This window comes from Triturus cristatus, chromosome 4_1 (assembly GCF_964204655.1).
Source record: "Triturus cristatus chromosome 4_1, aTriCri1.1, whole genome shotgun sequence".
Lineage (NCBI taxonomy): Eukaryota > Metazoa > Chordata > Amphibia > Caudata > Salamandridae > Triturus > Triturus cristatus.
In genome coordinates this window covers 1,334,190,974-1,334,206,422 of record NC_140585.1, presented here as the reverse complement: position 1 = coordinate 1,334,206,422, position 15,449 = coordinate 1,334,190,974, and the positions used below count along the sequence as shown (strand labels likewise).

Here is a 15,449-nt window from a genome sequence, read left to right as displayed (position 1 = left end):
GAACCAGATGCGAAGCGGGACCCGCGAAGCGGGTTCCGCGAGGAGTAGATGAAAGGAAGAGCCGCTCCAGCGTGCTCGCAATCAAAGCTCCCTCTGCAATCTACACAGGTGACAGGTAAGGAAACCAACAGAGAAACTGACGCGCTGGTTTTAGCCGCGCTGAGGCGGGGGAGGAGCCAGCAGGGAGAGCGGGTCAGCTGCTGGTGATACCGAGGGTCAGGCGCTCCTGGGACTTGAAGTCCTCGTTTGACCACACTCGCAGCCCTGCACACACCACCGCCACAGAGGCTCAGTCTGGAATAAGAGTTTGCAGGCACAGCGCGCTTCCAGCAGCGCAAATTAGAGAACCAGATGCGAAGCGGGACCCGCGAAGCGGGTTCCGCGAGGAGTAGATGAAAGGAAGAGCCGCTCCAGCGTGCTCGCAATCCAAAGCTCCCTCTGCAATCTACACAGGTGACAGGTAAGGAAACCAACAGAGAAACTGACGCGCTGGTTTTAGCCGCGCTGAGGCGGGGGAGGAGCCAGCAGGGAGAGCGGGTCAGCTGCTGGTGATGCCGAGGGTCAGGCGCTCCTGGGACTTGAAGTCCTCGTTTGACCACACTCGCAGCCCTGCACACACCACCGCCACAGAGGCTCAGTCTGGAATAAGAGTTCGCAGGCACAGCGCGCTTCCAGCAGCGCAAATTAGAGAACCAGATGCGAAGCGGGACCCGCGAAGCGGGTTCCGCGAGGAGTAGATGAAAGGAAGAGCCGCTCCAGCGTGCTCGCAATCCAAAGCTCCCTCTGCAATCTACACAGGTGACAGGTAAGAAAACCCTTCTCGTATACAGGACATCTTACGAATGATTTTATTGCGACATCCAGTAACCCCTCTTTTTTCCTCGTGCCCAAAGTATTCAAGTCCCTCACTAGACCACTTGGAGGCTCTCAAGCATAGGGGTACCTGACAGAATATTTAACTAAGAATTTGAATTATTTTCTGTTTCCCAGTTTTGAAAGATTGCCATCCTGCGGCTTAAATTCAATTGAAGTCAACTAGTTAAAGCATATTCTCTGGAGTGAAGATTAACATTTAGTCATTTGGATACGACGTTTTTGTATACAACACAGTGAGTCTTGGCACTGGATTTCTTTCTCACAGGAAAGATCTGCAGAGGATTTTCATAATCATGTTGAATAGTAGCTACATCATTGTTAATGAGAAATACTACTTACAATTTTATGGGCTGGCTCTGTGGTACTGTATTGCATCCACGGATACTAATATGATGGGATTTTGGGAGAGGACTTTGGTATGGTCCAGTGGAAAGGAAACTGCAGAAACATGCAATTATGTTCTTGAGGTCATTCTCATATGAGATGCGGAATTTAGGACCTCTGAGTACTTTAAACTCGCCTACGCATATACTATGGTATAATACAATGGATGATTTGGTGTTATATTTGCAGGCTAATGAACAAAATATCAGACTGTTTTGTAAATCTACCTCCGCTAATATTATTTTATATGCTCTGGGTTGCCCCCATCCCCACAAGGCTCATGTCAACCATTCGAGAAGGGGAAATGTAGAGTGTGCCACAGCTGTTCTAATGCGCACGATTTTGAAATGAAGGCAAAGAAATGGGGGATTAACTTGGAGAAATAGTTTTTTTCCAACAGAAACTTGTGATATTGAGATCCAAAGTTAAGATTCGTAATCATGATCTTTTTATTTCAAAGGACCGTATTGAGGGAGGCACCACGAAGTTTTGATTTCTTACTACATTCAATTCGGACAGTGATAAAATGTATTACATAAACACTGGAATATATTGAAGCTGCATCCAGACTAGATGAGCCAAGTGGAAAATGTTTCCGCCACGGAGAAAATTATTTGCCTGAAACCCATCTTATTTTGAAGGTGGGTAAAATAGGACTTAAATCTGCCCTTGTCATGAGTACATTTTCGACCTTTGCCAGCACGAGTCAGCGAATACCTTTAAGCATGTGATTTTGTGAGTGTGCACAAACTCGCAGAGGATACGAGTCCTGGAACGACAACTTTGCGCCAACTTCCTACACCTGTCAATAGATGTGCTCGCACTAAAATCTTCATGCTAGTGTTCTCACACTAAAGTCCTCTTGGGAATAAATCTTGTACGAGTGTCAAAGCGCCTTTTGTGCATGCAAGGCAAACCTTTATGTGCAAGTAAGTAGTCGTGTGAATCAGACCCATACCTTTTAGACTCTGACAAGATGTCGCAAAGTTCTTCTAGCCGTAAATGTTAAACCAGACATTTATCTAGATCTTTGTATATGCTCACAATGTATGGGATTCAAGGCACATTGAGAAACAGTGATCTGACCAAGAATTACACACTATGGTCAACTGGAGAAGGTGGAACTAAGCGGTGTTGTTAACCCTCAATTAGCAACCTAGACGCTCGGTTTCTTTACAGTAATACTTTGGGAAGTCAACCAATGACCAAAAAGCTAGCCTGACAGAATCCATTCCTAAACGGACCCTGTATAGTCACATTCAAACAGTCAACATGTATAGAAATCTAGTGAATTCAGAGTCCGGTATTATCAGAAATGAGGCATAAATAGAGGATTTCAACAATCCAAACCCTGATATAATACGAGTCTTGGCATAATTTGCTAGAGTTCTGTCTCCTCAATGCATGGCACCAAATGGGACAAGTGGATTTTTATACAGGTCAAATGGATAGCATGTAAGTTTTAACACGCCTGCAGAGGACATATGCAAACCTTTTGGTGTCTGAAATGAAAGGTGATATAGACATCAATCGAAGGGAAAAAAGTGCCCGTTTGACTTGGTATTGTGTTGTGTTCTTCGTTTATACCTTAACGTAAAATGAGAAGGCACCTCGACATCGAAGAAGAGGTCACAATGGTTGGGCCTGGTATATTATAATGCATCAACTAACCACTGTTCCTCACAGCAGCACGCGATGTTATTATTGTAAGGGTGGATGAATGATGGATGGATGGATGTGTGAAAAGGTGGGTGGATGAAGGATGGATGAATGAATGATGGGTGGGTGGGTGGGTGGATGGATGGATGAATGATGGGTGGGTGGATGGATGGGTGGATGGATGGATGAAAGGGTGGGTGGATGGATGAATGATGGGTGGATGGATGTGTGAAAAGGTGGATGAATGATGGGTGGGTGGATGAAGGATCTATGGATGGGCGGATGAAAGGGTGGGTGGATGAATGATGGGTGGATGGATGGGTGAAAGGGTGCGTGGATGAATGATGGATGGATGAAAGGGTGGGTGGATGAAAGATGTACGGATGAAAGGGTGGGTAGATGAAGAATGGATGGATGGGTGGAATACATGTGCTTTACAGCAGGCACATTAACCCTCTACGCTATTTCATTATGAGTCAAAACTGCCAGCATACACAACTCCGCTTTCTCTCCAGCAGGTATACTAATCTCCATACTTACTGTTGCATGCTAATTGTTGGACGCACAAGCAAGTCTGCAGCAGGTGCGCTTTTAATTGCATACAAGATTTCAAAACACAGCGCCCCCTAAGCGCGCCCGGTGCAGTGGCACTGGTTGCACTGCCTAAATACGACCCTGGCTTATCTCGACAAGTTCTTCATCTTTCACAAGACATGAAGATCAGTGCACGTATAGTCTCTCTTCCTGGAGCTGGGTGTGACTCCGCTGCCACCAAGTGGAAGATACTATAAACGCAGTCTGCCGTGTTTTGGGCTACAGCGGAGTGCTGGGACCACAAGATTGGAATATTTGAAACAACTGGAACACTGTAGCCTGCCCATCTGGATTAGGAATGTAAAAATGCAAAAATCACTCACGGTGGGCGACACCTTTTGTACCCCCCCCAATAACTTTTTGCCAATACTGAAGGTAAGCATTTAAATAATGTCGGAATTACAATTGCAGTATTTATTGACAAAAAATTAACAAAAACAACAAACATTGGGGGGAAAATAGAAAGGAAACAATTAGCGTCGTGGGGACGGCGGGGGGCAGTGGGGGCCAAGGGTTAGAGGCAGGATCAAGCATTGGGCCAACAAAAATGTAAAACTGCGGTAGGACACAAAGAACGCGTTGTCATGACGTGCGATTTCATCATCTGCGATTTTAGGTACTTGCCAATAGGAATCAACGCATGGCGTTGCAACAACGTGCGATGTAAAAGATGGCGATGTGTTGGTCTTTGCGATGTATTCAACGCGTGGTTAAAGCACGCGATGGAATGGTGCGCGATGTATCAACATACATCCGACTGAAGACACCCGTTTTCAGATGTGTCCTGAAAGCACTGACTTTGGCAGGTTTCTACGTTGTTTGTCTACCACATGGGAAGCGAATGTCATCACTAACTTACAGCACAACTCAATACCTACCTTGGAGCTCTGCAGCACGCATCACTGTACTCAATTTGCATGCATGTTCCTTTGGTCTCTGGAGTCGTGTCTGTTTGAAACTCATGAAAAAGGCCACTGCTGAAGCCAAAAGCAAACTAATAAAAACTCTTGTGGCAGCAGAGATGCTTGAAAACTAGTAGCATTTAATTTAACCACATTTTATCTTGCAACAATTGAAAACAATGCTAAAAATGAGATTCTAGAAGTGAACACATGACAGGAACAACCATGGAATTTGTAAACCAGTTCGTGGAATCTACGAATGGCTCTGAAAATAAACTGGACGAATGTAAATATAAACATTTTAATTATTACTTCACTCGACTGGCGTTTCAATCTGGATACCAGAACTGCTTTCTCCACATTTAGCTCTTCTAAAACTCACTAAAGGTTTTGTATAGGTGATTCAAGGTGTAGCCAAGAGTTTCGGGTGCAGACATCTATCTGTAATTCACAAAAAAGCTTCCTTCGTCCATTCATTTTTAGACGTCTACGTAAAAATGAAGATACTGTTGGTATAGTTCTTAAATACACATTTATTAAAAAAAATAACAGCTTTCCTGCAGCATCTTTAAACGAACGTCTTGGTTCAAACTCCGAGGTCAAAGTCATCCCTCTGAAAAAAACATAATAAAAGAATGGTCAGTGTAAAACAAAGGTAGCATGAGGAAAAAGTCACAGTACCAACGAAGGCAGCAGTGCCACGATCATCTATTGATACCATTAATAATTGGGGGTTTGGATTCTTACGAAAGAACTGAAAATGTTTAGGCTCGGCATGAACCAGAAACCACATTCTGCTGTTCAAGCTTCTACTCCATGATAGGCGCCCTTATCATGGCAACAGCCAGAGCCACCTGGAAGGGGATGCTAAAACTGCTATACTGCCTTACAATTCTCCAGGGTGGCAGGAGCAGGCAAACAGTCTGTGCACAGACCCTTGACGAGCCAAAATACAGCACTTGGAAGTTGGTGAAGTCTGCAGCAGGCTGAATATTGACGTTGGTCGAACTCACCCTGTACTCGAAAAGCGACCCAAACCAGAAAGTACTTAAAGACAGGAGGACCGCAAGGTGGTTAGGTTTTGCCCTCGAGGCTGGATTCAGGAAATTCCACAGATTGGGACCGTATACCTCATGTGACTGACGAGCATTTTAGCTTTGTTACTGAAGGTAAGTAAACTGTTCTTCTGATAGAGACTTGTAACCGCAGATTGCTTGATCATCTTTTGATTAGATACCTGTAACAAACTTGGCTGCTTGCAGATCCCCCCCCCCCCCCCCCCACAAGCTTTTTTCCCCATGTGAACTGCTAGATGCTGTGGAAATTGATCTGAGAGTGTACTGGGTCCTGCTAATCAGGCCCAGCACTAGAGGGCCTGGGTCTGTCTATAAGTGGGTATATGAGTGCCTGCATAGGTTTTTGACTGGGTGTGAGTACTTGCATAGGTCTCGGAGTACTTTTGTGGGTGATTTGGTCTGTCAGTGCTTGCATAGATTTCTGAGTGGGAGTGTGGTTCTGTCAGTGGGTATCAGGGTACATGTGAGGATCAGTGAGAATGTGAGTGGTTGTGTGGGTTGTAAGTGGCTGTGTGAGTGCCAAAGTGGGTGGCTCTCGGAGTGCCTTTATGGTCTATTAATAGGTATGTACCCACATGGGCCTGTGACTGGGCCTGTGTTGGTCTGTGAATGGGTCTGGTCTGTCAGTGCCTGCATGGGTTTGTGAGTGGCTGTGCAGGTCTGTGAATGGGTGTGAGACTGCCTGTGTGGATCTGTGATTGGCTGTGTGGGTCTGTGAGTGGGTGTGTGGGTCTGTCACTGGGTGTATGAATGCCTGTGTGCGTCAGTGAATTGGTGTGTGTCTGCATGAGTCTGTGTGTCTGCATGAGTCTGTGTGGGTGATCGAGTCTGTGTGGGTGATCGAGTCTGTGTGGGTGATCGAGTCTGTGTGGGTGATCGAGTCTGTGTGGGTGATCGAGTCTGTGTGGGTGATCGAGTCTGTGTGGGTGATCGAGTCTGTGTGGGTGATCGAGTCTGTGTGGGTGATCGAGTCTGTGTGGGTGATCGAGTCTGTGTGGGTGATCGAGTCTGTGTGGGTGATCGAGTCTGTGTGGGTGATCGAGTCTGTGTGGGTGATCGAGTCTGTGTGGGTGATCGAGTCTGTGTGGGTGATCGAGTCTGTGTGGGTGATCGAGTCTGTGTGGGTGATCGAGTCTGTGTGGGTGATCGAGTCTGTGTGGGTGATCGAGTCTGTGTGGGTGATCGAGTCTGTGTGGGTGATCGAGTCTGTGTGGGTGATCGAGTCTGTGTGGGTGATCGAGTCTGTGTGGGTGATCGAGTCTGTGTGGGTGATCGAGTCTGTGTGGGTGATCGAGTCTGTGTGGGTGATCGAGTCTGTGTGGGTGATCGAGTCTGTGTGGGTGATCGAGTCTGTGTGGGTGATCGAGTCTGTGTGGGTGATCGAGTCTGTGTGGGTGATCGAGTCTGTGTGGGTGATCGAGTCTGTGTGGGTGATCGAGTCTGTGTGGGTGATCGAGTCTGTGTGGGTGATCGAGTCTGTGTGGGTGATCGAGTCTGTGTGGGTGATCGAGTCTGTGTGGGTGATCGAGTCTGTGTGGGTGATCGAGTCTGTGTGGGTGATCGAGTCTGTGTGGGTGATCGAGTCTGTGTGGGTGATCGAGTCTGTGTGGGTGATCGAGTCTGTGTGGGTGATCGAGTCTGTGTGGGTGATCGAGTCTGTGTGGGTGATCGAGTCTGTGTGGGTGATCGAGTCTGTGTGGGTGATCGAGTCTGTGTGGGTGATCGAGTCTGTGTGGGTGATCGAGTCTGTGTGGGTGATCGAGTCTGTGTGGGTGATCGAGTCTGTGTGGGTGATCGAGTCTGTGTGGGTGATCGAGTCTGTGTGGGTGATCGAGTCTGTGTGGGTGATCGAGTCTGTGTGGGTGATCGAGTCTGTGTGGGTGATCGAGTCTGTGTGGGTGATCGAGTCTGTGTGGGTGATCGAGTCTGTGTGGGTGATCGAGTCTGTGTGGGTGATCGAGTCTGTGTGGGTGATCGAGTCTGTGTGGGTGATCGAGTCTGTGTGGGTGATCGAGTCTGTGTGGGCGATCGAGTCTGTGTGGGCGATCGAGTCTGTGTGGGCGATCGAGTCTGTGTGGGCGATCGAGTCTGTGTGGGCGATCGAGTCTGTGTGGGCGATCGAGTCTGTGTGGGCGATCGAGTCTGTGTGGGCGATCGAGTCTGTGTGGGCGATCGAGTCTGTGTGGGCGATCGAGTCTGTGTGGGCGATCGAGTCTGTGTGGGCGATCGAGTCTGTGTGGGCGATCGAGTCTGTGTGGGCGATCGAGTCTGTGTGGGCGATCGAGTCTGTGTGGGCGATCGAGTCTGTGTGGGCGATCGAGTCTGTGTGGGCGATCGAGTCTGTGTGGGCGATCGAGTCTGTGTGGGCGATCGAGTCTGTGTGGGCGATCGAGTCTGTGTGGGCGATCGAGTCTGTGTGGGCGATCGAGTCTGTGTGGGCGATCGAGTCTGTGTGGGCGATCGAGTCTGTGTGGGCGATCGAGTCTGTGTGGGCGATCGAGTCTGTGTGGGCGATCGAGTCTGTGTGGGCGATCGAGTCTGTGTGGGCGATCGAGTCTGTGTGGGCGATCGAGTCTGTGTGGGCGATCGAGTCTGTGTGGGCGATCGAGTCTGTGTGGGCGATCGAGTCTGTGTGGGCGATCGAGTCTGTGTGGGCGATCGAGTCTGTGTGGGCGATCGAGTCTGTGTGGGCGATCGAGTCTGTGTGGGCGATCGAGTCTGTGTGGGCGATCGAGTCTGTGTGGGCGATCGAGTCTGTGTGGGCGATCGAGTCTGTGTGGGCGATCGAGTCTGTGTGGGCGATCGAGTCTGTGTGGGCGATCGAGTCTGTGTGGGCGATCGAGTCTGTGTGGGCGATCGAGTCTGTGTGGGCGATCGAGTCTGTGTGGGCGATCGAGTCTGTGTGGGCGATCGAGTCTGTGTGGGCGATCGAGTCTGTGTGGGCGATCGAGTCTGTGTGGGCGATCGAGTCTGTGTGGGCGATCGAGTCTGTGTGGGCGATCGAGTCTGTGTGGGCGATCGAGTCTGTGTGGGCGATCGAGTCTGTGTGGGCGATCGAGTCTGTGTGGGCGATCGAGTCTGTGTGGGCGATCGAGTCTGTGTGGGCGATCGAGTCTGTGTGGGCGATCGAGTCTGTGTGGGCGATCGAGTCTGTGTGGGCGATCGAGTCTGTGTGGGCGATCGAGTCTGTGTGGGCGATCGAGTCTGTGTGGGCGATCGAGTCTGTGTGGGCGATCGAGTCTGTGTGGGCGATCGAGTCTGTGTGGGCGATCGAGTCTGTGTGGGCGATCGAGTCTGTGTGGGCGATCGAGTCTGTGTGGGCGATCGAGTCTGTGTGGGCGATCGAGTCTGTGTGGGCGATCGAGTCTGTGTGGGCGATCGAGTCTGTGTGGGCGATCGAGTCTGTGTGGGCGATCGAGTCTGTGTGGGCGATCGAGTCTGTGTGGGCGATCGAGTCTGTGTGGGCGATCGAGTCTGTGTGGGCGATCGAGTCTGTGTGGGCGATCGAGTCTGTGTGGGCGATCGAGTCTGTGTGGGCGATCGAGTCTGTGTGGGCGATCGAGTCTGTGTGGGCGATCGAGTCTGTGTGGGCGATCGAGTCTGTGTGGGCGATCGAGTCTGTGTGGGCGATCGAGTCTGTGTGGGCGATCGAGTCTGTGTGGGCGATCGAGTCTGTGTGGGCGATCGAGTCTGTGTGGGCGATCGAGTCTGTGTGGGCGATCGAGTCTGTGTGGGCGATCGAGTCTGTGTGGGCGATCGAGTCTGTGTGGGCGATCGAGTCTGTGTGGGCGATCGAGTCTGTGTGGGCGATCGAGTCTGTGTGGGCGATCGAGTCTGTGTGGGCGATCGAGTCTGTGTGGGCGATCGAGTCTGTGTGGGCGATCGAGTCTGTGTGGGCGATCGAGTCTGTGTGGGCGATCGAGTCTGTGTGGGCGATCGAGTCTGTGTGGGCGATCGAGTCTGTGTGGGCGATCGAGTCTGTGTGGGCGATCGAGTCTGTGTGGGCGATCGAGTCTGTGTGGGCGATCGAGTCTGTGTGGGCGATCGAGTCTGTGTGGGCGATCGAGTCTGTGTGGGCGATCGAGTCTGTGTGGGCGATCGAGTCTGTGTGGGCGATCGAGTCTGTGTGGGCGATCGAGTCTGTGTGGGCGATCGAGTCTGTGTGGGCGATCGAGTCTGTGTGGGCGATCGAGTCTGTGTGGGCGATCGAGTCTGTGTGGGCGATCGAGTCTGTGTGGGCGATCGAGTCTGTGTGGGCGATCGAGTCTGTGTGGGCGATCGAGTCTGTGTGGGCGATCGAGTCTGTGTGGGCGATCGAGTCTGTGTGGGCGATCGAGTCTGTGTGGGCGATCGAGTCTGTGTGGGCGATCGAGTCTGTGTGGGCGATCGAGTCTGTGTGGGCGATCGAGTCTGTGTGGGCGATCGAGTCTGTGTGGGCGATCGAGTCTGTGTGGGCGATCGAGTCTGTGTGGGCGATCGAGTCTGTGTGGGCGATCGAGTCTGTGTGGGCGATCGAGTCTGTGTGGGCGATCGAGTCTGTGTGGGCGATCGAGTCTGTGTGGGCGATCGAGTCTGTGTGGGCGATCGAGTCTGTGTGGGCGATCGAGTCTGTGTGGGCGATCGAGTCTGTGTGGGCGATCGAGTCTGTGTGGGCGATCGAGTCTGTGTGGGCGATCGAGTCTGTGTGGGCGATCGAGTCTGTGTGGGCGATCGAGTCTGTGTGGGCGATCGAGTCTGTGTGGGCGATCGAGTCTGTGTGGGCGATCGAGTCTGTGTGGGCGATCGAGTCTGTGTGGGCGATCGAGTCTGTGTGGGCGATCGAGTCTGTGTGGGCGATCGAGTCTGTGTGGGCGATCGAGTCTGTGTGGGCGATCGAGTCTGTGTGGGCGATCGAGTCTGTGTGGGCGATCGAGTCTGTGTGGGCGATCGAGTCTGTGTGGGCGATCGAGTCTGTGTGGGCGATCGAGTCTGTGTGGGCGATCGAGTCTGTGTGGGCGATCGAGTCTGTGTGGGCGATCGAGTCTGTGTGGGCGATCGAGTCTGTGTGGGCGATCGAGTCTGTGTGGGCGATCGAGTCTGTGTGGGCGATCGAGTCTGTGTGGGCGATCGAGTCTGTGTGGGCGATCGAGTCTGTGTGGGCGATCGAGTCTGTGTGGGCGATCGAGTCTGTGTGGGCGATCGAGTCTGTGTGGGCGATCGAGTCTGTGTGGGCGATCGAGTCTGTGTGGGCGATCGAGTCTGTGTGGGCGATCGAGTCTGTGTGGGCGATCGAGTCTGTGTGGGCGATCGAGTCTGTGTGGGCGATCGAGTCTGTGTGGGCGATCGAGTCTGTGTGGGCGATCGAGTCTGTGTGGGCGATCGAGTCTGTGTGGGCGATCGAGTCTGTGTGGGCGATCGAGTCTGTGTGGGCGATCGAGTCTGTGTGGGCGATCGAGTCTGTGTGGGCGATCGAGTCTGTGTGGGCGATCGAGTCTGTGTGGGCGATCGAGTCTGTGTGGGCGATCGAGTCTGTGTGGGCGATCGAGTCTGTGTGGGCGATCGAGTCTGTGTGGGCGATCGAGTCTGTGTGGGCGATCGAGTCTGTGTGGGCGATCGAGTCTGTGTGGGCGATCGAGTCTGTGTGGGCGATCGAGTCTGTGTGGGCGATCGAGTCTGTGTGGGCGATCGAGTCTGTGTGGGCGATCGAGTCTGTGTGGGCGATCGAGTCTGTGTGGGCGATCGAGTCTGTGTGGGCGATCGAGTCTGTGTGGGCGATCGAGTCTGTGTGGGCGATCGAGTCTGTGTGGGCGATCGAGTCTGTGTGGGCGATCGAGTCTGTGTGGGCGATCGAGTCTGTGTGGGCGATCGAGTCTGTGTGGGCGATCGAGTCTGTGTGGGCGATCGAGTCTGTGTGGGCGATCGAGTCTGTGTGGGCGATCGAGTCTGTGTGGGCGATCGAGTCTGTGTGGGCGATCGAGTCTGTGTGGGCGATCGAGTCTGTGTGGGCGATCGAGTCTGTGTGGGCGATCGAGTCTGTGTGGGCGATCGAGTCTGTGTGGGCGATCGAGTCTGTGTGGGCGATCGAGTCTGTGTGGGCGATCGAGTCTGTGTGGGCGATCGAGTCTGTGTGGGCGATCGAGTCTGTGTGGGCGATCGAGTCTGTGTGGGCGATCGAGTCTGTGTGGGCGATCGAGTCTGTGTGGGCGATCGAGTCTGTGTGGGCGATCGAGTCTGTGTGGGCGATCGAGTCTGTGTGGGCGATCGAGTCTGTGTGGGCGATCGAGTCTGTGTGGGCGATCGAGTCTGTGTGGGCGATCGAGTCTGTGTGGGCGATCGAGTCTGTGTGGGCGATCGAGTCTGTGTGGGCGATCGAGTCTGTGTGGGCGATCGAGTCTGTGTGGGCGATCGAGTCTGTGTGGGCGATCGAGTCTGTGTGGGCGATCGAGTCTGTGTGGGCGATCGAGTCTGTGTGGGCGATCGAGTCTGTGTGGGCGATCGAGTCTGTGTGGGCGATCGAGTCTGTGTGGGCGATCGAGTCTGTGTGGGCGATCGAGTCTGTGTGGGCGATCGAGTCTGTGTGGGCGATCGAGTCTGTGTGGGCGATCGAGTCTGTGTGGGCGATCGAGTCTGTGTGGGCGATCGAGTCTGTGTGGGCGATCGAGTCTGTGTGGGCGATCGAGTCTGTGTGGGCGATCGAGTCTGTGTGGGCGATCGAGTCTGTGTGGGCGATCGAGTCTGTGTGGGCGATCGAGTCTGTGTGGGCGATCGAGTCTGTGTGGGCGATCGAGTCTGTGTGGGCGATCGAGTCTGTGTGGGCGATCGAGTCTGTGTGGGCGATCGAGTCTGTGTGGGCGATCGAGTCTGTGTGGGCGATCGAGTCTGTGTGGGCGATCGAGTCTGTGTGGGCGATCGAGTCTGTGTGGGCGATCGAGTCTGTGTGGGCGATCGAGTCTGTGTGGGTGTGTGGGTGATCGAGTGTGTGGGTGATCGAGTGTGTGGGTGATCGAGTGTGTGGGTGATCGAGTGTGTGTGGGTGATCGAGTGAGTGTGTGTGTGTGATCGAGTGATCGAGTGAGTGAGTGAGGGTGTGTGTGTGTGTGTGTGTCTGTCTCAGTGGGTCTGTAATTGAATGTGTGAATTCCTATGCAGATCTGAGTGGGTGTGTGGGTCTCTGTGAGTGGGTCTGTAAGTAGGTGTGTGAGTTAATGTGTGGGCCTCTCATTAGGCCTGTGAATACCTGCGTAGGTCTGTGAGTGGATACGTGACTGCCTGGGTGGGACTATAAATGGGTTTGAGTACCTGTGTGGGTGTCAGAGTAGGTCTGAAAGTGTTTTTCCCCTTTCCAGTCTCGCGGACCTCCCAAGCCCCGGGGACCACCACCTCCTCGGGGCTATTTACTATGCAATTTGGGGGACCTCACAAACACAGCCCAGGCACCAGAGACTGCCACCTCCTTGGGCAAGGCCCTACAGAATCAAAGGAGGGGGGCTGCGTGCCCCCACCCTCCTGGAGGACATCATGATCCCAGTAACTGCCACCCCTCAGGGCCAGCACCTTGTATGTTCCGGGGTGTTACGACTTGGTAGGAGCTTTAAACGCTCCTGCCAAGCCCCAGCAAACACTCCGCTTTCAGCAAGTGAAAGCAGAATAATGGTCTTGCTTGCTGGAAGCAGAACATTGGTCTGTTTTCCTACCCTCTGTCAAGCAAGCAAGGAAACAGACTAATTGCTTTCACACACAGAGAGCTGCATGTTTAGCAGCTCCGTGTGTGTGAAAGCAATGCTGGCTCCCGCAGCAGGCGGGGAGTTGGCTGGGACGGTGGGTGCCTTGAGGCTCCCCCCCGCGGACCCAGGGAGGAGCAGAAAGAGGCAAAATAAAGGTCAGAAACGAGCAGAGAGAGAACAGATAAAGGTCAGAAACAAGACTGCAAAGAACTACTGAGATGTCGGAGGCTCCACCCCCTTTCTCAACCAGTCTCCACAGGTGCCTCCTGGCTTACTTCTGGTTGGGGGATGAAGTCCCCTTGGCTGCTGAGGGTCGTTGGGGAACAAGAACCCTTATTGCAGTTACAAGTAAGTCCCCCCCCCTACAGGATTACCGAGACGTCGTCCGAAGCCCCGCCCCCTTTCTCAACCACTCCGCACAGGAGTCTCCTGGTGCACTACTGGTTGGGAGATGAAGTCCCCTTGGCTGCTGAGGGTCGTTGGGGGCCAAGAACCCCTATTTTTGCCAGAAGTAAGTCCCCCACAGCAAGATTGCTGGGATGTCGGAGGCCTCAAACCTCTCTGAAACACTCTACAAAGGGCCCGGGCCTCCTGGCGCACTACAGGGTGCAGCCACAGTTCCTCGATCGCAATTGTGTATGGTACAAAAAAAAATTCCACTTCATTGCGGAGTTTATCTGTAACTCCACATTCTCCGCACAGAGATGCCAAATTCCGCAGACTCAGCGAGTGGAGCAGAATTTTACACCAAGGCTTAGTTAGCATTCATAGATCCACTCAAGACTCAAGCACAAACCCACGCACCCACTCAGTGACACACACCCACTAACCTACCTATATGGCCACTCACACACCTTCTCTCAAAGGAAAATGCTACTTACCCAGCATGCATCTGTTCTTGGCATATAAAGCTGTAGATTCATATGCTTTAGCATAGATCGCCATCTGGTGTTGGGTCCGGATATTTGCACTTTGTTTTTCTTCGAAGAAGTCTTTGTCGTCATGAGGTAGGTGACTCCTCCTTTCGGTGATGGTGCGCATGGGCATCGACTCCATCCCCAGATTGCTTTGCCATAAGGGTGATGAAGGAGTTAGTAAGAGTAGAAAGAGATGTCCATGTATAGTGTATCTAAGTAAGATAATAGTGCAACAGATAAAGGTAGGCGGGTGGGTGCATATGAATCTACAGCTTTATATGCCAAGAACAGATGCATACTGGGTAAGCAGCATTTTCCGTTCGAGGCATATGAGCTGTAGATCATATGCTTTAACATAGACTATACAGCAGTTATCTTCCCAGTGGTGGCTAACCTGTATCTGTTGCAGTGGTTTGAAATAGTGTTCTTAAAACGGCCTGACCCACAGTAGCTTGTTGTTTTGCTAACACATCTACACAATAGTGCTTTGTGAATGTGTGTGGCGTAGACCATGTTGCTGCTTTGCAGATGTGATCTAAGGGTATGTTCCCTAATAATGCCATAGAAGCCCCTAGATTGTGTGAAGAGTGCGCCCTAGGGGGGAACTGTTAATGTGCGTTTAGCTTTAACATAACAAATTTGGATGCATTTAACGATCCATCGTGCAATACCTGCTTTTGATATGAGATTGCCTTTATGCGGTGGTGAAATGGCAACCAAGTTGTTTTGTTTTATTAAAAGATTTAGTTCTTTCAATGTAATACAGTATTGCTCTACTTACATCTAATGTGTGAAGAGCACGTTCTGCCACGGAGTCTGGTTGAGGAAAAAATATGGGTAGCTCAACAGGCTGATTGAGATGAAAGGCAGAAACGAATTTAGGTAGAAATTTGGGATTCGTCCTAAGAACCACTTTATTTTGATGAATTTGTAAAAATTGTTCTTGTATGGTTAGTGCCTGGAGCTCACCAACTCTTCTGAGAGATGTGAGATCTATAAGGAAGGCTACTTTCCAAGTGAGAAACTGTAGCTCACATTTGTGCAGAGGTTCCAATGGTGGGCCCATGAGTCTTGTAAGGACTATGTTAAGATTCCACATTGGAGAAGGCGGAACTCTAGGAGGGATGATTCTTTTAAGTCCTTCCATAAATGCTTTGATTGCAGGCATGCGAAACAAAGACAAATGTCTGTTTTGTAGGTAAGTGGCTACTGCAGCTAGATGTAAACGTATAGATGTATAGGCTAAATTACAACGCTGTAGGTGTAATAGGTAGCAAATGATGTTTTGAATTGAAACATGTAGTGGATTGATTTGTTTGTTTAATAAATTACAAAATC

General features: G+C 51.6%; 1 protein-coding gene across 1 annotated transcript in view; it reads right to left on the bottom strand.

The window, feature by feature from the left end:
* Nucleotides 1-4,928: 4,928 nt before the first annotated feature.
* The window catches only part of IMP3 (IMP U3 small nucleolar ribonucleoprotein 3), a 125,836-nt gene continuing 115,315 nt past the window's right edge, over nt 4,929-15,449 (bottom strand). Inside the window, exon 7 of the mRNA XM_085654811.1 lies at nt 4,929-5,028. Coding sequence (XP_085510937.1) covers nt 5,002-5,028 — 27 coding nt within the window. The 3' untranslated portion in view covers nt 4,929-5,001. The remainder of the gene's footprint in view (nt 5,029-15,449) is intronic.